This window comes from Triturus cristatus, chromosome 1_1, assembly GCF_964204655.1.
Source record: "Triturus cristatus chromosome 1_1, aTriCri1.1, whole genome shotgun sequence".
In the NCBI taxonomy this organism is placed as follows: Eukaryota; Metazoa; Chordata; class Amphibia; order Caudata; family Salamandridae; genus Triturus; species Triturus cristatus.
Genome location: NC_140579.1, coordinates 716016642 through 716038689, shown reverse-complemented (window position 1 = coordinate 716038689; position 22048 = coordinate 716016642). Strand labels below are relative to the sequence as shown.

Sequence of the window (22048 nt, the reverse complement as noted above, 5' to 3'; positions counted from 1 at the left end):
TAGTCAAAGTTTAAATGAATTCCCAAGGGAGGAACAATGTATGCTGCAGCCAATGGGAGACCCCTGGTGTACCTATGCCCTGGGTACCTTAATACCATATACTAGGGACTTTCAAGGGTACTCCAGTAGTCAATTGTGGAGGTCCCAAAGTAACTACCATGATCAATTTAGGGGAGAAAGCACAGTGACTGGGGTCCTGATTAGCATGATTCCAGTCAGACTAGGTCAAAAACACACTGACACCAGGCAAAAAGTGGGGGTAACCATGTTAGAAGGATCCTACTTTCCTACAATTCTTTACAGAATTAATTGCAGCATGTCCTTAAAAAGAAAATGCAGGACATTCCTGTTTCTAGAAAACCTAGTTTGTGGAAAATGCTTAGTAACAACTTTTTCATTCATGAAAGGTGATTAGTGCAGAGTAGATCGTGTACAAAAGAGACTGAAAATACAACTGAAGAAAACTGTCACTGCAGGACACGATACAGTACCAGAGCGGTTGGCTACCTTAAAGGTGCAGTGTCATATTTCAGCTATACTGAGTTGTTGCACATGTGCTATATTTTCTGTTCTCTATTCCTTTCAAATTGGTTATTCTCAGACAATTACCTTTGCACAAGTGCAACTGCATATCCTATTTGGCAATTATTAACATGAAAAAAAATAAGTAAAATTTGGAAAAACACCCTTTTTGTTGGGTTATATTTTTACATTTAAAATGTCTTTTTAAAAATTGATACTATCAAGTGTTTCAAAGACGATCAGATCAGGCAGATGGAAATGTTACAGAACACAAACATTTGAATAAGACAGGTCGAGAGTAAATTTCTTCATTACCTGAAAGGCAGAAAACCACCAATGGTCATGTGCACAAGAGTAGACTTGTACCACGGTTGGCGAGGGATTTCACGTGCTATGTTCTTGGTGCGGCAAGGAGCATCAAAGCTGCCTCCACTGTTTTTGCCAAAGATGCCACCGATGACTGTGAGGGGGAAGCCCACAAGGATCCAGATAGTCAACAGGAGCAAGATGGTAGTGGCAGGCAGAGCCTGGGTTGACCCGTTTGCCCAATGTACAGAGTTCACTACACTCCATGTCAAGAAGAAAGGCACTAAAAAGAAGGAAACATATTTGTTATAACATTAAAAACATCATAGGGCCTGATGTGGGAACCTCAGTGCTCCTCTAGCAGGAACGTCGTAATACTGTACCCAAGACAAGGGACCTTTTGCAGGGTTAGGGCTTGAAAGTATTGAAAAATCTAGTAGGGTGCTTAGAGATACTTGCCTTTGAAGCACTGAAGTCACAAGCAAGCATGCACTTTACGCATGAAAAGGGACCGGCGAGAGGAGTCGCTTTAGATGTCACAAGCACTAAGAAAGACCACTGAAGCATGCAGAATAAAGATACTTAACTTTAATACTGGTTATGCTGCTTGAGGTTGGTTGTAGATGCACATGCTTTGTCAACTTCCGCCAGCTAATCACTCATTCCATAACTCAGCCAAATTATTTCAAATACAAATATACAGCTGGCAGCAATCTGACCTCTTGTGGTGTAGAACAGAATGCCCTGTGGCATCCTTGAGCACAACAGATTTCTTCATAAGAAGGCTGGGGTAAACACAAACACATAAAAACTAGTGTTCAACGATCAATAGCTTATAGGGCATAAAAACTAGTGTTACAAGTCAGTAATTGATTCTGCTACATTATTATTTAGACACAGCTTCAATACTTTCCAAATAGTATGTCAAGAGTGAGATGGGTTGACTTTAAAAAAAAAAAAAAAATTATATATATATATTTAGATCAGGTTTTTACATCTCAGCAAACCAATGCGTATGAGAACAAAAACGTTGGCAGGCTGAATTTAGGGACTTGACAGCAGCAATAAGAAGACATAGTGAAGGAACAGTTAGTAGCAATAATAGCATCAACATATCCACCAAAGGAAATGACACTCATGGAAAAGGGTTAGGGAGACCACAGGAATGAAAAACATAATATAGAAGTAATCGAACCAGACCGCGCTCTCCCAATAACTCACCATGCACAGTCCCAAGGATCCCCCACTCACAACAGGGGGAAGAAGCAGAGCAAAGGATTAAAGAGAGGTGAAGGCCATTAGGGAGTGCCATTCGGGGCCAGACTCCGCGTTCCAGCATCCGATGCTGGCAAGGAGACTTTAGAAGAGGAGCCAGCCACAAGCACCCGGTCCCCTTGATCCATCCGCAGGCATGCTAACAAGTTGGTTTTCCATGCAGGAAATATAAATACTTTCATAACCCACCCTCCCTGAGCCACCTCCCTACAAATCCCCTCCCTTTCGCAGTGGTGTGATGGGTAGGCTTAAAGCAGGTTAACGTTAGTAGGTTCATTAATGCCAGTTAAATCCATCTGAGCACCCTATCTTGTATTAAGGTCCAAAGTAAAATTAATTGGCAATGTGTGGGAATAGCACCATATGCTAGTCTGAGTAAGTGGAATGTTATGGATGATTGCAGCAGTCTTTCTACTTATGAGGTGTCTTTGCACAGTTGGCAATTGCACATGTTAAAGCAAGTTCTGCTTACGGTTTACCCACTGAAGAGCAGCTCTTTTTTGTTGCTGGTTTTTAATTGTGAATGGAATGGTGATGTTTAATGGAGGATTTTTAGGCCAGTGCTCTGAGACCTGCGGAGCTAGATAATTCTTGTGACAGGTATCGCTATGTTCCCTGGCAGTACAGCCACCATGTGCTATTGCAAGCTCAATGAACTACTAAGTACCCCCTTTTAAGCTTTTAATTTTATAGAGCAGGAACGTTCAACAATTAAAGCTTACTCTTTGAGGGCGATGTGAAGTTGAATTTTCTTTACTTCAGGTTTCATTTAATTTCCAAAAGAACAAAGACATTCAATAGATACAAAAACCCATTATTCATATCCTCAAGAAGTGGTTATAGATCATACAATATTTTGAGTATGTAATCATCAGATTTCAAATGCTGAACCCAACTTTAACTGCCCTGGCTTTTAGGGTGTGGATTAATGAGTAATTCGGAAAGTAAAGGAGTGATAGTGAAAAGATAAGGGAGAGCAAAATAATTACGGGAAAAAGAAACTGCCAACAGAATTAAAAGTACACTCAATATGTATGGTGTTGCACCAGGTTTGCCTGAGTTAATTTCTATTGGAGAAACACTGTGCAGTAAATAAGAGGACTCTAAAAGGTATTTGGGGCTTTGCTGGGTCAAGTGGGACTGGAGTGGACTTCTAGTCACAGGCTTTGTTAATCTTCTATACCGAGTTGTGTCTATGGAACACATGATAATGGTGGTTCCTCGAGTGCACTCTCACGGCCACGCCATTCAAATCCTTACTAATCCTACAGGGATGATATCCTACTGCCCCATTCACACTCCCTACCTAATAAGGCATTGATGATTCAATGATGCTGTAGACGCCCAGTGATTCTACACCTGAGCAGTGCAGTTGAACGCCACCACACTGGTGATCAGCTAACAAGCCTCTGGAGCCTTGATGGACCACACTCCCTTCCGCCCCCATGGCTGCTGGGGCCTATTCGAAGTGGTAGTTTTATTTACCTTATTGAGATCACATAGGAGCTATTACAAGACCTTGCATAATGGTGCCTACTTACTTGCCATTCGGATTAAGGACAAAATGTCCCTCCTCCCTCACCAAAGCAAGCTCGACAAGTGTGAAAAATGTAATAGATCTTCGCCTCCACCCTTCTCGGACCGGACAATGGGTACATCCTCGCCTGCTAGGTCAATGGATGACTTGTCATCTGCTAAGGTCATTCTGCATTATATCTCAATCACCAACGCTGTTTGAGAATCTAAGATAGGCAAAGTCAGAGCTGATGATGCCCTCCTCCTTCAAGTCCTTTGCAATGTGGGAGACATGGTCTTGGTAGCAGAGGGAAGTGTTCATACTGCAAGAAACAGCCAAAGCGATGCAGGCCCCGGTGTCACATCTTAATGGAGTCTCTGAGACATTACCTGAACTATTAGAAAATCCAGAGGGCAGGGCTAGATGCAACAAGCTGCTTCTGGTGGACATGCATGGGTGAGGTCAAGAGTACGCAACCAGGGCTGGGTGGCTAGCGGAATGGCCGACTAGGACGCATCTTCAAATAAAATCAGGTGTTTGTTAAGCGCGACTACTCGCCCATAAGGGTCTCAAGGCGCTGGGGGTGTTGGGGGGGCTCGCAGGTTTCAGTCCATCAAGGAGGGGGGGTTCTATCGAAGAGCCAGGTTTTGAGGTTTCTTGCAAAGATGGGGAGCGATGTTATCTGTCTGAGGTGGAGCGGGAGGAAGTTTCAGGCTCTGGCCGCGAGAAAGGAGAATGAGCGGCCTCCCAATCTGGTCTTTCTGGTGCGGGGGACCACTGCGTAGGAGAGCTGGGCTCATCGTAGGGTCCTTTGGGGTGTGTGGAATTTGAGTCGGCTGTTCAGGTATGCTGGTCCGGTGTCGTGGAGGGCCTTGTGAGCTTCAGTTAGCATCTTGAAGGTGATTCTAGCTTCGATGGGGAGCCAGTGGAGTGTTCGCAGGTGCTGGGAGATGTGGCAGTGTCCTGGCAGGTTGATGACCAGTCATATGGCGACGTTTTGGATGTTCTGTAGCTTGCGGGTGAGGTTTTTGTTTATTCCGGCATAGAGTGCGTTGCCGTAGTCGAGCCTGCTGGTGACCAGGGCGTGAGTGACGGTCTTTCTGTGTTCGAGGGGGATCCATTTGAAGGTCTTACATAGGAGGCGGATGGTGTGGAAGCAGGAGGACGAGACGGAGTTGATCTGGCAGCCCATTTTGAGCTCTGAGTCCAGAATGAATCCCAGGTTGCGTGCGTGGTCCGTGGGGTAGGCGGGCTTCCGAGGGCGGGGGGGCCACCAGGTGTCATCCCAGGCGTCTTGGTTTGGGCCCATGATGAGTACTTCCGTTTTGTTGGTGTTTAGTTGTAGGCAGCTGTTTTTCCTCCATTTGGCGATGGCTTCCATGCCTTCTCGAAAGTTGTGTCTGTGCGGTGTTGGGTTCGTTGGATAGGGAGAGGATGAGTTGGGTGTCGTCTGCGTATGACACAATGTTGAGTCCGTCGGTTCTGACGATGGGGGCGAGCGGAGCCATGTAGATGTTTAAGAGCGTAGTGCTGAGGGAGGACCCCTGGGGGACTCTGCAGGTGGGAGGGGTAGGGTCGGAGAGGAAAGGGGGGAGTCTGACCCGCTGCGTACTGCCAGACAGGAAGGAGCGGATCCAGTCGAGGGCCTTGTCCTGGATCCCTGCGTCTTAGGGTGCGGTGAGAGACTGTGTCGAATGCCGTTGACAGGTCGAGGAGGATGAGGGCTGCTGTTTCTCTTTTGTCCAGTAAGGTACGGATGTCGTCTGTTGCGGCGGAGAGGGCGGTTTCCGTACTGTGGTTTTTTCTGAAGCCGGATTGGGAGGAGTCGAGGATGTTGTGCTCTTCGATGAATGTGATGAGTTGGCTGTTGATGGCTTTCTTGATGACTTTTGCTAGGAACGGGAGCAGGGAGATGGGTCTGTAGTTTGAGGTCGGTGGGGTCCGCCGAGGGTTTCTTCAGGAGGGGGTTGATCTCAGCATGTTTCCAGTCGTCAGGGAAGAAGGCAGTTGCCAGGGAGCGGTTGATGGTGTGGCAGAGCATGGGTGCGATGGAGTTGGCGGCTCTGTTGAAAATGTGGTGGGGGGTTGGGGCCCCGGAGTGGATTGACTTAGTCTTCAGTGTGTCTTCGGTGGTGAGGGCTGTCCAGTTGTCGATCGTTGGCTTCAGGGTGTCGGGGGTGGTTGGGGAGGGTTCAGTGTGTTGGTTGTCTTCGTCGAAGTTGTCGTAGATGCTCTTGATTTTGTGGTGGAAAAAGGTGCTGAGTTTGTCGCAGAGGTCTTGTGAGGCAGGGATGTTGGTGGACTCGCTAGTGGGTTGGGCGAACTCCTTGATGATGTTGAAGAGTTCTTTGCTGTTGTGTGCATGAGTGGAGATTCTGTCTTCAATCGCTTTTTTCCTTGTTTTTCTTTTTTGACACTTCCTTTCTTGATTGCTCAATTTTTTTCGCAAACGTCAGAATTCTTCCCATAGCATAGTCTTTTTCATCGCGCTCAAATTTTTCTTGTTTGCGTGTTTTAATTTTAATTTCATATTTGGAAAGTCTTTTTTTCATTGCTTCCCTCAGTTGGTCTTGATGGTTTTTGTCCGTGATTTTTAGTAGCTCCTCCTCCAAGTCTGTGATCTCCTTTAACGCTTTGTCTCCATCGCTCCAGGCGAATTTTACTAATATTTCAAGCATCCCTTTACAAGATGGGGCTGTGTGTGCCGCCCACTCCTCTAAGAGGAGCGGATCTGGGTTCTCGTATGCTGGCACAGTATAAATGCGTAATCCCCTGTGGACTCTTTCCACCTCGATATAATTTTGCAACGAGGTGGCCTCCCACCACTTTCGTATCTCTTTCATACAATCTTTCAAGTTTTATGAATTGTGTTTGAAGCGTATTGGGGATATTGCGCGTTTCAATCGTTTTCAGGCTTGTACTGTCCAAGTTTTTCTTTCTAAACATGTCTGCTGCCGCCTCCCTGCGCTCTGTGACGCTAAACATTGTCATTCTATGCTCAGCCGGAGCTCCGATTCAGGGCTCCTTTCAAGTTAAATTGCTGCTTCCTGCCCCTCAACCTATCCTGGCAGGGCTCGACAAATCCACTCGCCCGCTCGCATTTGCGAGGGAGAATTGATGAGGACGAGCTATTTTTAGGTCCTACTCGCCCTTTCTGGCGATTAGGAAGACAAACTAACTTTTGTCCTCTGTCTTTGAAAACGGAGCAAAAGTGACAAGATAACAAGATTTAAAGGCATTTTTATTGCTCACAAAGGGAATGAGCAATAAAGATGCCTTCAAATCTTGTTATCTTGTCACTTTTGGTCCGTTTTCAGAGACGGAGGTCAAGTAGGTTGCAGTGAGGTCGAGGGGATTTTCCAAGGGACTAGGACCTGCAGGACTAGTACAATTTTTCGAGCCCTGCCTGGGTCACTATTGGTAAAGCACATGCATATATAACAGGCTTACCGGTGTCTTCGTGGTTCGCCGTAAGCGCTTTCAGTTCACTTCCTAATTTGCTGTGATTCTATTCCATGTTCTCCGCTGACCCAGGGCGGTGCCCGCGCTCAAAATATCCTGCTCCTGTGCAACGACATAGCACAGCACCCTTAGGGCGGGTTATCTCGTGCGGCAGTGCTCCGCAAATTATTATCGCTCCCAAATTCCTCTCTCGTGGCGAAAGGAAACAAGCACTCACGGGGATAAGTTGCAGCAATTACTGATTTATTTCGTAGTGCAGCAAAACAGGCGCGTTTCGGAGCACGTCCTTAGTCAGTGTTTCGCATTTCATGTTCGTGAGACGCCATGTTTTATACACGTCTCTCATTTGGGTGTTGAAACAAACGAGGGATGGCAGCTAGCATATCCCACGCGCCATATTGTAATGATATACATTTCACATCTTTGCACGCAGGTATTGAATGTTTAACAATGATAGCAATATATATTCAATTAATTCAGTGATATACAACTAAAACATTCATAACCTTGTGTCAATAATCATTATTAAATAATCACGCCGTGGATCGGCAGATAGCAACCTCGAATATGAGGTTGCTAATTCCCTCGAGTAGTAGTAGTAGCTGAATCAACTACTCGAGGGAATTAGCAACCTCATATACAGAGTGGGGGGGACAGAATATTAAAACTAAGACGACTTGAGTCGCGATATATTATCGATCTGCAGACAAAAACCCCTAATGGGTTGAACTGTGGGGAGGAATTGTCGGTACATTTAGGGACGTAGGTTGTATGAAGCTGCATTTGAAAAGTATTCCAGGCTTGTAACGAAATAAGAGAATGAAATGAAATGTAATGATATTATCCATGAGTATTTATCTACTGATTTATTTATTTATCTTTCTAAATATGGTTCGATCAAACTTGGGTGCCGATATACGGCTGAATCAACTACTCGAGGGAATTAGCAACCTCATATTCGAGGTTGCTATCTGCCGATCCATGACGAGATTATTTAATAATGATTAACACAAGTTTATTAATGTTTTAGTTGTATATCACTGAATGAATTGAATATATATTGCAATCATTTGTTAAACATTCAATACCAGCGTGCAAAGATGTGAAATGTATATCATTACAATATGGCGCGCGCGATATGCTAGCTGCCATCCCTCGTTTGTTTCAACACCCAAATGAGTGACGTGTATAAAACATGGCGCCTCACAAACATAAAATGTGAAACACTGACGAAGGACTTGCTCCGAAACGCGTCTGTTTTGCTGCGCTACGCAATAAATCAGTAATTGCTGCAACTTATCCCCGTGAGTGCTGGTTTCCTTTCGCGAAATATAAAAATACACTAAACTTATTTAGATATAGTTTTGAGACGGAAAAAAATGAGGTAATTGCGTTCCCGGCGCGACACCATACGTCTATGACGTAACACAGGGCCGGGCAGCGTGCACTCATCGCATACGCAACGCGCATCGGGCGTGACCCCATACGTACATGATGTAAGGCGCGGCTGGGTACTGCGTACCCGTCACATACCAAAGTAGCAGCTGGCGCGACCACATATGTATATGATGTTATGCGGGACGCGGTGCCACGAACCCGTCGGATACAAAATTTATTTGAAAGGTTTTATATAGCGCTGGCTAGACCCGGAGGTATCAGAGCGCTTTACATGAGTATCAGCAGGTTACATCGTTACAAAGGTTACACAGTTATTAGAGCATGGCAACAAAGTTACATGATAGGTCGAGACAAACAATAAGGACATATACGTAAGGTAAAAAGCAGGCAAGGGGAGAGATTCGGGGGAAAGGGGGTAAGAGCAGGGGAAGTAGACCGAGAATGAAGGAGGAAAAGAGGAGGGGAGGGTGAGAGACACAGCATGAAAAGAGGAGGGTGGAGGGTGACGGGGACACAAACCGGTAGACGAGTCAAAGCTGCGTCCAGAGTCCAGTAAGCCGTGATCCCAGGGGAAGTGGTATCATTCCCCCATCTCCTTTGCGAGAGACTCCCTTTACGCAGTGGACTCTCTCAGAGGGGTCTCTGAGATTACAAGGCCTACCTACTGGATCCTTCCCCAAAAAGGGGAGAGGGAGTGCTTTGGCAAGGGGCGCCATACCATACCTCAACTGTGAGTGGCACCCTTGGCGCTGTGGACTCTGAGGGCACACTGAGACTCCAGAGTATAAATATTGGATCTTTCCCCAACAAGGGGAGAAGGAGTGCTTAGTCAAAGGGCACAAGGGACAGGGGGATAGGCTGCGTAGTAGGCAAGGGGAGAGATTCAGGGGAGAGGGGATAGGAGCATAGGAAGTAGACAAAGAATGAAAGAGCACTGAATGGGAACAATCAGCATCAGTTTGGGGAACAGACTGTTTTCTCTCTATTGCCAGAAGTTTGCCCCATCTCTAAGGTAAAAGCCTAGCACAGGCCAATCCAGAAGCTTTGCCACCCAGGACATGAAGCACACAGTTTGTAATTCGATTATATTTCTCAACTGACAGAAGATTATTATACGCTGCACATCAGCAATCCAGATGTTTTCACATTAAGGTCTTGGGTGCAGAGGATGATGATCAAAACTAACTGTTTTTCCCAGTCATCTTCCTGAGGAGGCTGGACAGGATCATGTGGCTGAGGGAGAAGATCATGAACCCAATGAAGGCCAACTCGTGGACCGCAGGGTTCTCTATAGAGGACACGTATGTCAGAAGGAGCAGGCATAGGTTCTCCAGGACGTTCACGTTGAAGTTAATGTAGCACAAAATGTATAAGTGCGGATGGAACATGATGTGGCACGATAATGATTCCAGTAGGCCACAGCCACCAGGAAGCAGAGTGCAGAGTGGAGGCCAATGCAAATGTGCATCCTTTATGAGTTTAGCAATATGGCGGATAGGATTCGCTTGCTGATGGAGCTTGGTACACTACTGGTACGGGACTCTAGTTTTTTCAGAAAAAAAAATTATATAGATTATTTTTTTGAAGATATAAAACGTTACATAATTTTTAAAGTTAAAAAAAGGTTTATAGAGTTCCAAGTTATTATTTAAAAAATTAGGAAAAATATAGGTTTTATAAATATTAAAATATGAAATTAACATTTAAAAAAACCTTCCAAATTCACTGAAAAAACCAGAGGTTTGAAGGACTCTATAGTTAGTTGGACATTTCACTCATAGAAAACCATAGAAATTCCCCGGTTATAGTTAGTTGAGCTAACTATAACTCGCGCCCCCGCAATGCACTGCGGATGACGTCACATATTACATCATTTATGACATGGTCAGTGACATCTCTGATGACATCTCAAATGACATCCACGTGAAAATCTGATGCACCTCATCAGACCCTAATATAATAGTTGATACACCCACTCTAAAATAGAGACTATAATTTTCAAAACCATGAACACACCAATATCAGTTAGTACATATCCACTCACTAATTCCTAGGTGTACACATACATCCATTCATTCACCCATACAGTCACTCATACACAGAGTCATCCATCAATCAAGCATTATCATAGCCAGTCACATACCTATACAGACACTCACACACCGCCTCTCAATGATAGAGTTATTCACACATGTAGTCCGTAATGGAAATAATCAATCACAGTTTTATTTACTCACCTGTACAGTTACGCATATACCACCTCACTTATTTAAATATATACTAACACATATTTCCACTCTAATACAATAACTAATACAAGCACACACTGATCCATACAGGCACTCTCACAATCACTTAGTCTCACATATAGTCATTTATACACTCCAACACTAATATATACTGCCTTTCACATATGAAGTTACTCGCACATGTACCACTGAGGCATCCATTGACACACCAATACACCCACACACACTCACCGAGCCATACAGCTCTTCACAGATATAGACTTTAACACATACCCAGTGAATTATCCACTCACACATCTATGTCACACCCCCCCCCCCCACAGACACTCAGGCACCCATACAGATACTCAGACAACCAATCAATACCCATATAGATCCTCATTTAACTGCTAACCAATGCATGCAATCGCTCACACACCAACTGACAACCTGAACTGTGTGAATGTCTGTATCAGTCGCTAACACATGCATTAAGACACAATTAATCACTCACTTATACAGTCAGTTACACACCTACTTAATCAGCCATCCTGACTCTTATACACCCATTCATTCTTCAATACACCTTGGCATATATATATATAAAACATATTTACATTTTATAGAAACACATTCACTGGATGAGAGGTCATCAGTGATGTCATGAATAATGTAATATGTGATGTCATCAGCAGTGCATTGCGGGGGTGCAAGTTATAGTTAGCTCAACTAACTATAACAGGGGAATTTCTATGGTTTTCTATGAGTGAAATGTTCAACTAACAATAACGTCTGTAAAACCTATGGTTTTATTCAGTGAATATATATACACACACACATATATATATATATATATACACACACACACACACACACACACATATAAAGTAAAGGTTAGAAGAAAAAACTCAGGGGAGACTCCCTATCATGACTTGCGGTAGAAAATCTAAGGGACTGGAGTTTCTCACAGGAGTGTTCTAGAGGGGATCCATTCTGATGGGTCAACACTTAGTTTGGTCTCTTCTTTGAGATGACTATGATAGGTTGATAAACTAAGAGGCCCATTCCTATTCTAGTCTATACCCATCATTACACTGCACTGTAAATATACAGGGGGCTCCTTTCTTGATAGGGAAGGATTAAAGCATGTGAATCTATGAAAAATCCAATATTGGAGTACATTAAGTAACATCACCATTTTGTATAAGGCAGCCCCACCCAGTAGCTAAACAAAGACACAGACAGCGCCCCATGCCCCTCTTATAGTCTCCTAGCAGCCACCCCAGATTCAACTTGTGAAATTTGATCTAGGGTCACATAAATGCCTTGTATTTAAATCACATTTGTGCCCACAACTAAGCTGTCTTCCCAACCCACCGGCAGTTGCCATGGAGTGACCGAGAATCCCAGTTAATCCAGGTCTCAAAAAAGAAAATATATATAAATATATCCAGGACTCGTATCGATAGCAGCGGATCTGTCAGGTATAACAGGTCTTGTGCATATAGGGGGGACCACATCCTACCAATGTGGGTCCAAACGCTGATCCTGCATTTGGGCATCTCGCCGTACCCAACACTATCAGCACCAGGGCAACAATGAAAATTCTGGATTGGATTTTCTATGCCTTTTGCTTCCCACCTACTCAGTCGGTCTTCTAAGGTCCCCATCTCCCAGATCCTTTCTCTTTTTCCCCCTGTTGTGTGGGAGATCAGTTGCCCTTGTTTCACTATAGTTTGTATACCGTTCTCTACAAAGCTCTTCACCACTGTGACATTTATTTTTTTGGATGGGGTGAGGTGGGTGGTGGAGGTCCATTATCCGTATGTTGTTGCTGTATCTCCCTTCTGCCCTTGAGGGAAGGAATTGAATGGTATCCCTAAGATGTCGTACTTTTTTCTGCTAAGTTTTGATGGATTCTGTATTGTTGCTGATCGTGTTCTCTGCTGCAGGGACTCTTTGATTCTCCCAGTGTCTGTCTGGAGCAAGATAATGTTGCTGCCACTGTATTGATTAAGTTCGCTAGGGCAGATCTGGTTTCCCTGATCACTAATAACAGTTCCTAAAGTGAGGGGGGTCTTTTTCCCCACTCCTTGCTGGTCCGGAGGGTCCTTGTGTCAGTCCTGCATGCCCTCCCCGCTCCAAAATGCATAATTGTTTATTACTCTGTGCTACTTTTGCATAGCTGGCAAGATTTCCGATTGCTATGTGTGACACTTTCATAATTTCAGTGTAATTATGAGTGACATGTCAAAATCACACAATAAAGACGAAGGAAACATAAATACCAGAAATTATACCCATTTGATTAAGGGGTAACTAAGAAAATCTTGAAACAGGTGCAAATCAACTGATCTTTGCCACATGCATTTTAACCTCATACGCTACTTTATGGAGAGTCAAAACTGCTACTGGAAAAGTAACTATCCAGCAGGAGCTTTTACACCTGTATTTAAGTCCAACGTCCCATCTCCCAGCTCAGCCACAGGTGTGGCTCAATCACAAGTAACAAAATTATCTTTGTCGCGAAAGCAATAACCCACTGAGCTGTCTACATAAAGGAAAATGCTACTTACCCAGTATACATCTGTTCTTGGCATGTATCTAGAGTTGGGTCCGAATTTTTGCACTTTATTTTTGTTTGAAGAATTCTTTTCCAGTCACGAGATAGGTGGCTCCACCTTTCGGTGATAGTGCGCATGGGAACTGGCTCCACTGTTAAATTGTTTGCCGCAGCGGGTGATAATGGAGTTAGTAAGAGTAGTAAGATGTCCATGTATATATGTATCCAAGTAAGATATTACTGCAACAGGTATAGGTACCTGGTGGGCGCATGTGAATCTACATGCCAAGAACAGATGCATACTGGGCAAGGCATTTTCCGTTCGAGGCATGTGAGCTGTAAATCACATGCTTCGCATAGACTATACAGCAGTTATCTCCCAAAGCAGTGGCTAACCTGTAGCTGTTGCAGTCGTGTGAAATAGTGTACGTAAAACTGCTTGGCCCACACTAGCTTGCTGTCTTGCTAACACATCTACACACTAGTGTTTTGTGAATGTGTGAGGTGTAGACCATGTTGCAGCATTGCAGTTATCTATGGGTATATTCCCTAAGAATGCCATAGAAGGCCCTTGTATCCGTGTGGAGTGCGCTCTAGGGGGAATTGTTAGTGTTCGTTTTGCATAGCATGTCTGAATGCACTGGACTATCCACCTTGCAAAGCCTGATTTTGATATTGGATTGCCTTTATGTGGTGGAGCAAAAGCGTCAAATAGTTATTTTGTGTTGCGGAAAGGTTTGGTCCTTTCTACATAGTAAAGGAGTGCTCTTTTCACATCTAAGGTGTGCAAAGCACGTTCTGCCACAGAATTTGGTTGAGGGAAGAACATGGGCAACTCAATAGATTGGTAGACATGAAAGGCAGAAATGACCTTTGGTAGGAATTTAGGTTTATTCCGAAGAACCACTTTGTTTTGATGTACTTGTGAATATGGTTCTTCTATGGTTAGTGTCTGAAGGTCACCCACTCTCCTCAGTGATGTGATAGCTATGAGGAAAGCAACCTTTCAAGTGGAAAATTGTAGTTCACATCTATGCAATGGCTCAAAGGGTGGACCCATTAGTCTTGTGAGGACAATGTTGAGATTCTACGCTGGAGCAGGTGGAAGTCTTGGAGGACTGATTCTTTTAAGTCCCTACATAAATGCTTTTATGACAGGCACGCTAAAGGGAGACAGATGTGGTCTGTTCTGTAGGTATGTAGCTATTGCAGCAAGACATAAGCGTATGGAAGAGTACGCTAAGTTGGAACGCTGCAGGTGTAGTAAATAGCAAATGTTTTGAACTGAAGCATCTAGCGGATTGATTTATTTTTATTGCAGTATATTACAAATCGCTTCCACTTTGCTGCATATCATGCTCTTGTGGTAGGACGCCTAGCCTCCTTGATAAAGTTCATGCACTCTGGCAAAAGATTAAGGTTGCCAAACTGTAAGATTTCAGGTGCCACATCACAAGGTTGAGAGGACTGGGATCTGGATGTCTTATCTCTCCATGGCTCAGAGTGAGAAGATTGGAAGTGAGGTGTAGTTTTTTATGAGGAACTACTGAGAGCTCCAACAGGGTTGTGAACGAGGGTTGTCGGGCCCATGTGGGAGCAACTAGGATGAGTGTCGTGGATGCCTGTCTGAGCTTCCGAACCACTAATAAAATGAGTGGGAGAGGTGGAAAAGCGTAGGATAATATCCCTGACCAATTCATCCATATTGCATTGCCCTTGGACAATGGGTGTGGAAGTTTGTGGCGAACAGATCTATGTCCGGAAAACCCCACATTTGGAAGAATGGGAGAACTTGAGGGTGGAGTTCCCATTCATGGATCTGTTGTCTTTGACGACAGAGCAGATCTGCAATCTGTTGGTTTACTCCTTGAAGGAGTTCTGCAAGGAGATACATTTTGTGACGTATGGCCCATCTCCAGATGGTCTGTGCCAGTTGTGACAGCAGGAGTGAGTGTGTCCCCCCTGGTTTTTTATGTAGTACATTGCTGCCATGTTGTCTGTACGGATCAGGACAGCTTTGCCTGCTAGATGAACTTGAAACGCTTTGAGCGCTAAAAACATCGCTAGCAGCTCTAGATAATTTAAGCGAAACTGCTTTTGCTGCAGGGTCCGCATGCCCTGCATTGTATGAATCTGGAGATGAGCTCCCCAACCAGTGTGCGATGCGTCTGCTGTTAGCACTATCTGTGGGACCGGGTCAATGAAGGGCCGCCCTTTTGAAAGGCTTTGTGTATTCCACCACTGCAGAGAGCGATGGGTGCGGCCGTCCACCAACACTAGATCTGATAACAGACCCCGAGCCTGGTTCCACAGACGTGCTAAGCACTCTTGAAAGGGACACATCTGAAGTCTTGCGTAAGGGACTATTAGGATGCAAGACGCCATCATCCCTAGTAACTGCTTGAACACTCTAGCTGGCAATGAGTGTTGCGGCTCAAACTGACCTTGTAGAGTCTGCATGTTGGAGATTCTGGCCGGATTGGGGTAGGCCAATGTCTTTTGTGTGTGTATTGTGGCTCCCAAGTATGCCTGTGTGTTGGATGGCTGTAGATGGGACTTGGACAGGTTTACTGTGAAACCAAGATCGGGAAGCAACTGCACTGTTATGTGAGTGTGACGTAGACAGCTTTCTTGCGAGCTGGCCAGTCGTCCAAGTATGGGAAGACGTGAATGTGTTGTCTTCAAAGATGAGCTGCAACTACTGCCACTTGCAGAAAAACTTTGGGTACGGTAGTTACTCCGAATGGAAGTACCTTGAACAGATAGTGCTGTCCTGCTACTACGAACCTCTCTGCGGTCTAGTATAGGCCTGAGAGAGCTGTCCTTCTTGGGAATCAAGAAGTACAGGGAGTATACCCCTGCCCCTTGATATTTTAATGGGACTGGTTCTATAGTTTCTTTCTCTAACAGAGAGAGAACTTCTTGCTTTAGAAGGGTAAGATGTTCCTGTGACATTGCGCGTGATCTTGGAGGAATGTTTGGGGGAGTGTCTGTAAATTCCAGGCAGTAACCATATTGGATAATTTGTAAAACCCATTTGTCTGAGGGGATTGTGTTCTAGACAGGGAGAAATTGGGAGGGACGTCTCCCGACAGAAGTCGAATGATTGGGGGTAGCGAAAGAAAGTCACTACTTGTTTGCGGGGGAAGTGTGTGTGGAGTTGCCTCTGCATCTTCCCGTTCCATTGTTACCTCTAAAACCTCCTCTGAAATAGCCTCTTGATGAGGGGTATTGGTTGTTGCCCTTGTAAGAGGAGGAGGGATTTTCTATGGAAATATTTTTGGAGCGACACTTGTAAAAGGAGTGCCAAAAGGAACCCCTATTTGCAGGTAACTGCAAACCCCCCATGGACTTTGCAACCTCAGTGTCTTTCTTCATCTTTTCCAGTGAGGTTTCAACTGCTGGACCAAAGAGGTGTTCCTTGTCAAATGGGTGGTTGAGAATGGAGGCCTGTACCTCAGGTTTGAACCCTGACATTCTCAACCATGCATGTTCGCGTAGCAGTACACTGGTGTTTACTGCGTGCGCTGCTGTCTGCTGCGTCTAGAGCTCACTTGATGGAGGTACTAGTGATAAGTTTGCCCTCCTGGATAAGATCATTTTCCTTAGATTTATGCTCATCGGGCAGAAATTGCATACGTTTTTCTAACTTCTCGTAATGAGCCCCATCATATCTGGCTAACTAAGTCTGAGTATTGACAATGCGCTAGTGTGATTAGCTGCTTGTGATGCTACCCTTTTGCCAGAGGCATCAATCACACGTGGTCTGTGAGTTAGATCTCTTGCGAGTATTAGAAACCACAAGAGAGTCTAAGGGCAGGTTACCCTTGATGTAGGCAGGGTAACCAGGTGCTGGTTTATATTTCTTTTCAACCCTGGGCGTGATGATTCTTGCCCTTACAGGACCTTTGAAAACCTCATCTGCATGTTTAATTATTCCCTTAAGCATTGGCAGTGTATGTTCTTTTTTTTAGAGGAACTTAGGGTCTCACACAAAAAGTCCTCCTCTTAAGCCTCCTTATGTAGTTCCATCCCATGGTAATGAGCAGCCCTGTTAAGAAGCTCAATGTAGCCTATATTGTTGTCAGGTGGTGATAGCCTGGACGGGTATAAGTCAGGGTCAGTATCTGTGTGTGGGTCAGTGTCATAATCCTCCCATGGGTCATCATCTTGTGGCCTATCCTCATCCCCATCATCCCGTGGGTCAGGTGATGGTGGTGAATTAGTGGGTGTGATAAGTAATTGAGGATTAGTAGGTGAAGGAGGTGGAACATAAGGTGGCGAAGGGTTAGGACCCATATTCCTTTTTTTCAGGGGCATGTGGTGCTCATCCGGTTGACCCAGTTTCCTTTTTTCAGGCATTTTGGCACGAATATGTCCTGTATCTGGGTTAATAACCAGTTTTTTGTTTCGGATCCGAAGGTGGAACATCGGAACAAGGCTCTTTTGGTGGAGTCTTTATCTTTACTTGTCGTTTTCTGTGTCGAATGTTTCAGCTCCGAACTCTTCGGTACCGAAGATTTAGTCTACGACAAAGATGGAACGTGGACCAGGACATGCTTGGATTTCGGCGCCGAGGATTTTGGTTCGGCACTGGCATGGGGCCGACTCGGTCCCGAGCCGGAAAGCTTCTCTTTGTTTCGGCGCCGGACCCGCGGACAGGGTGCTCAAAACTTTGTTGCCGACCTTGGCCAGCAGGCAGAGAAAGGACCGGAGCCTTTTTTGTCTTGTGTTGTTGGGGCAAGGGGGTTTCTGTACTCAAGGTACCCTGACCCGGTGTAACTTGCTCCTCTTCTTCCATTTCGGAGTCGGCCTTGGACATGGAGATGTGTTTTTCTTCCTCAGCTCCTTGAGCTTGTTTCTTCTCAGTCGGAATCTTCGCAGAAGAGGTCTGGTACGGAGCCGCCTTGTTGTTGCATCTCGTGACATCGAGCCCAACGGTTATGAAGCGTCTTCATTGATCGAAACTATCGGCACGCTCGCAGTCTTTTTCGTCATGTTCTGGAGACAAACCGAGGTTGCACACTTCATGCAGGTTGGTGCACAGAAATTTAGCGCAACACCCGGGAGAGAGCTTGAATGGAACCCGTTCCATCGACTGCTAGCGAGCCCGTCACAGGTAGCCCCAAAGGCCCTCCACAAGTTATCCGATCGAAGATCTTTGAGTCGAAAAGATACATGGAGAATGGGAACCGCAATCGAGAAACAACACCGTCGAGGGTAGTGGATTGCGCGTCATAGGGGACCCGAGAAACCGTACCGAAGCAATTCACATCCGAACCCGATGGCGGAAAAAAAACAATCTAACAATGGAGCCGATGCCCATGCGCACTATCACCGAAAGGAAGAGTCACCTATCTCATGACTGGAAAAAGAAGTCTTAGACAAAAACAACACTAGATGGCGGGCTATGCCAAGCATGTGATCTACAGCTCACTTGCATCAAACATACAGTTCCTGATGTCAAGGTACACGAGTCTCCAGCAGGAGCTATTACACCCAAGCACATCACCCAGTCTCCCAGCTCAGCCGCAAGTGTGGACCACAATTAAGAAAAGGATTGCCATGGCTAAAGCAAAAAATCTGAGCGGTCTACATAAAATACAGTTTGTCATGTTATAATGTGAAGGTACACATTCTTTGGTGCAGGCATGTTAACTGTCTGCACTACTATATGGTGAGACAACTCATAACTGCCATGCACAGCCGGCAGCCAGGGTGCTCAGTGTTTAACAAAATCGAGTCAACCCACATTTAAAAGTGAACACTAAGCGGTCCGCCTGGGTCAGAGCGCTGCTACCTGCAGCCCAGATGAGCTGCCCAAGTAATGAGTTACTACACTAACTCATGCACTTGACAGGCGCAGGCATTGATTGGGGGCAAAAGGCTGAGGCACACACAAAGCCGGACGGCAGAGTGAGCAAGGGAGTGCTGCATCATTTCAAGATCATCATACACGGCTCGTGAAAACACACTGACCAGACTGTATAGGGCCGCCCGTCTCAGAGTTCTCCTGGCCACAACGAATCCCTTGGCAAACACGCCAGCCGGGGCATTCAGGCTCAGCAGCGATGTGCTCCAGGTGCCACATGGGGTTGGCTCCGGCGGGGAGCCGGGAGGGATCGTGAATTTAAATTGTCACAACTCACTTTTACAACTACAGACACCTGCTCACGCCTCCGCAGGAGACAGCAGAACGTGACATCCACACGTCCTCCTATCACCGTCTCATTCACAACCTGCCATGGGTCAGCTTGATGTCTTGGTAGGGGCCATTAGGTGCTGCCTCTGCTGACATCACTGACTTAGACGCATCGCGGTAATCACGACCTTCCAATATTGATACATAGTAGCGCATTAACTCAGCCAGCCCGCAGGCCTGCAGAGAGCAGAGAGCTCGCTACGCTAGTTTAATAGTTTAACTCAGCATAGCAACGCTACTGTGGAAATGTACCCAAAAGTGGCTGTTGCTTATGCTAATGAAAATATGACATGTTTCCACAGACGACCCTTTTAGCATAAACTGAGACATTTTCTTATTTCATCAAAGGGGTACGATACACATGAACATCAATTAACAATTTCACAGATTTCTCGTTCTATTGCGAAACGGGTATTTGCATTTTGGACATTCGTTTTAGATGGTAAACAAGTAGTACAAGTGGAAATACAGAGGGAACAGAGCATTGACCCACATTGAATACATAAACAAGAGAATTGCAATAATTATGAACAAGGCCGACAATATTTTCAGACCCCATACAGAAAATATGTTTCAGAACCATCCAGTCCAAGTTCATGTTCCTGAGTCTTGATATATCGCAGTGACTATTTTATGCATTTTGGAAATGGCATCATAAACAGAAGGGGCGTGGTAAGGGATGAACACGCAGCAGCTACTCCCAATAATGCGACATGCTCCACCACGATCAGCTAATATTACATCTAGCACCATTCTATTAAAGTCACAATTCTCTTAATTTGGAGTTCTTCTGTAATATTTCCAAGAGCCATTGCGGTTTGATTAGTCACTGCCTCTACCATTTGGGTCAAACGTCGTATTTTCCTACTGTTCAAAGCCGCACCAAGAAAAAGAGTCACAAATTAAAGTCTACATACTGCTGTAATACAGTGTCAGTTTGATCCACTTCATCATTATTTATAGTTCTTTTGAATTGGTTCAAGGAAATGTCATTAAACAATTTTTGATCTTTATGATATGATGCAGGTGCTAAGAACACAGGAGGAAGCAAGAAGGACACCTAGCATATTCCAGACCATCCAATTGGTAGATGGTAGTAACCTTTACTTCCACAAATGAAATAAGTGTTATGTGAGGATAGTAAACAGCTATTGTTCGTTCCAGTGATATTCAATACAGTAGTACATGGAGGAATTTCCTTTGCGATACTCCTCCATTTCCCATACAGTTACTTTAGCTTGTGGGTCCCCTTCCTCATTGGGGTAACAAACCTCATTTAGATTTCGTATTAAGTACTCCTACATCATCTAGAGTAATATTACTAATTTCAGAGGCCGAGAATAGCGCGAACCAGGCTCAACGGGAGCAGTTATGCCAGAGGAATAAAAGGCGTTCCTCCCTTCTCCTGATGGGCTGGCATCATTCCACAAACCCAGCAGTTGGTAGTGTTCGTAGCATTATGAGTATGATGCAACATTAGTATGAAAGTGTTCTTGAGATATGACATTTAGTGCTTCTTTTCATGATAGGGAAGAGTGAAATAATAATGTTCGGTGGGGGCAGGAGTAGTAGCAGTCAGTAAGTTTCGAGCCGGACTTCCTTCCGCCACAAGCCACATTATCACAGCAATGATGACAGCAGTCAAAGATAGACCAGTGATGAACATTGTGCATTTGCTACAGATTTTTGCAGCATTCGATTTCTTCTCCTTAGGCATGTTCATCTCGTCGGCAAACAACAAAACAGATAGTGCCCTAAGGTCCTGGGCAGTAGTTTCTTCACTAATGTTGAGACGAGTAGTCACTAAAAGGCTACCCCCCTTTCTAGTCAGTCTTTAACCACCCACGACAGTGGCTCAAACAGTCTTTTTGCGGTGAAGTGTCTTTCTTCCTGGATTGAAGCAGATATCTAGATGCACCAGGCATCGTGTGGTCCGGGAAGACTGCCTCAGACCCTTCAGGTGATGCAGCTCGTCCTTTCCTCGGTGACCAGGATGTCGCGGTGATCTGTCAACGCAGCAGGGCTCACAAGGGTAAGCGGAACCTTCCGGCAATGGCTGGCATGGACCCAGTTCTTCTAGTTGGTCACTCGCACTGCAGTTCTGGTAGCAAGGAGGACCTGCTGTGGGCCACGCCACCGAGGTGCCAAAGAATTTGTCAGTTGAAACTATTTTCTCAGCACAAAATCGCCAGGCCACAGATCGTGGCCTTCACCCTGCAACCTGTCTGGAAGAGCTTCCCGCACCTGCTGATAAATAGAAGACAAGCCGTCAGTTAACTGGGACAAATAGTTGCTCATCAATGTGGGGATCATCATGTATAGGGCGAGGCTTGGGGACCCCCCCCAATTATTCATGGGCCTCCCAAAGACAATTTCATATGGCGTAAGGCCAGATCGTGTATGTGGTATTGATCTGATAGAAAGCAAGGCTAGGAGCAGTGCATCAGGCCAGGTATTTTAGTCAATTTCAATGTAGAGTTGTAACACTCCACCAGGCCTGCTGATTGTGAGTGAAAAGTGGCATGAAATTTCTGCTTAATCCCCAACCCTTTCATGACATTCTACAACTTGCCCAA

The 22048-nt window shown here is 45.1% G+C and overlaps 1 protein-coding gene across 4 annotated transcripts in view; it reads right to left on the bottom strand.

Moving 5' to 3' along the window:
- Positions 1–22048, bottom strand: part of TM9SF1 (transmembrane 9 superfamily member 1) — a 478903-nt gene that overhangs the window by 60010 nt on the left and 396845 nt on the right. For all 4 annotated transcript variants that reach the window (XM_085647862.1, XM_085647855.1, XM_085647847.1 and 1 more), the window contains exon 5: positions 838–1111. In XM_085647862.1, coding sequence (XP_085503988.1) covers positions 838–1111 — 274 coding nt within the window. The remainder of the gene's footprint in view (positions 1–837; positions 1112–22048) is intronic.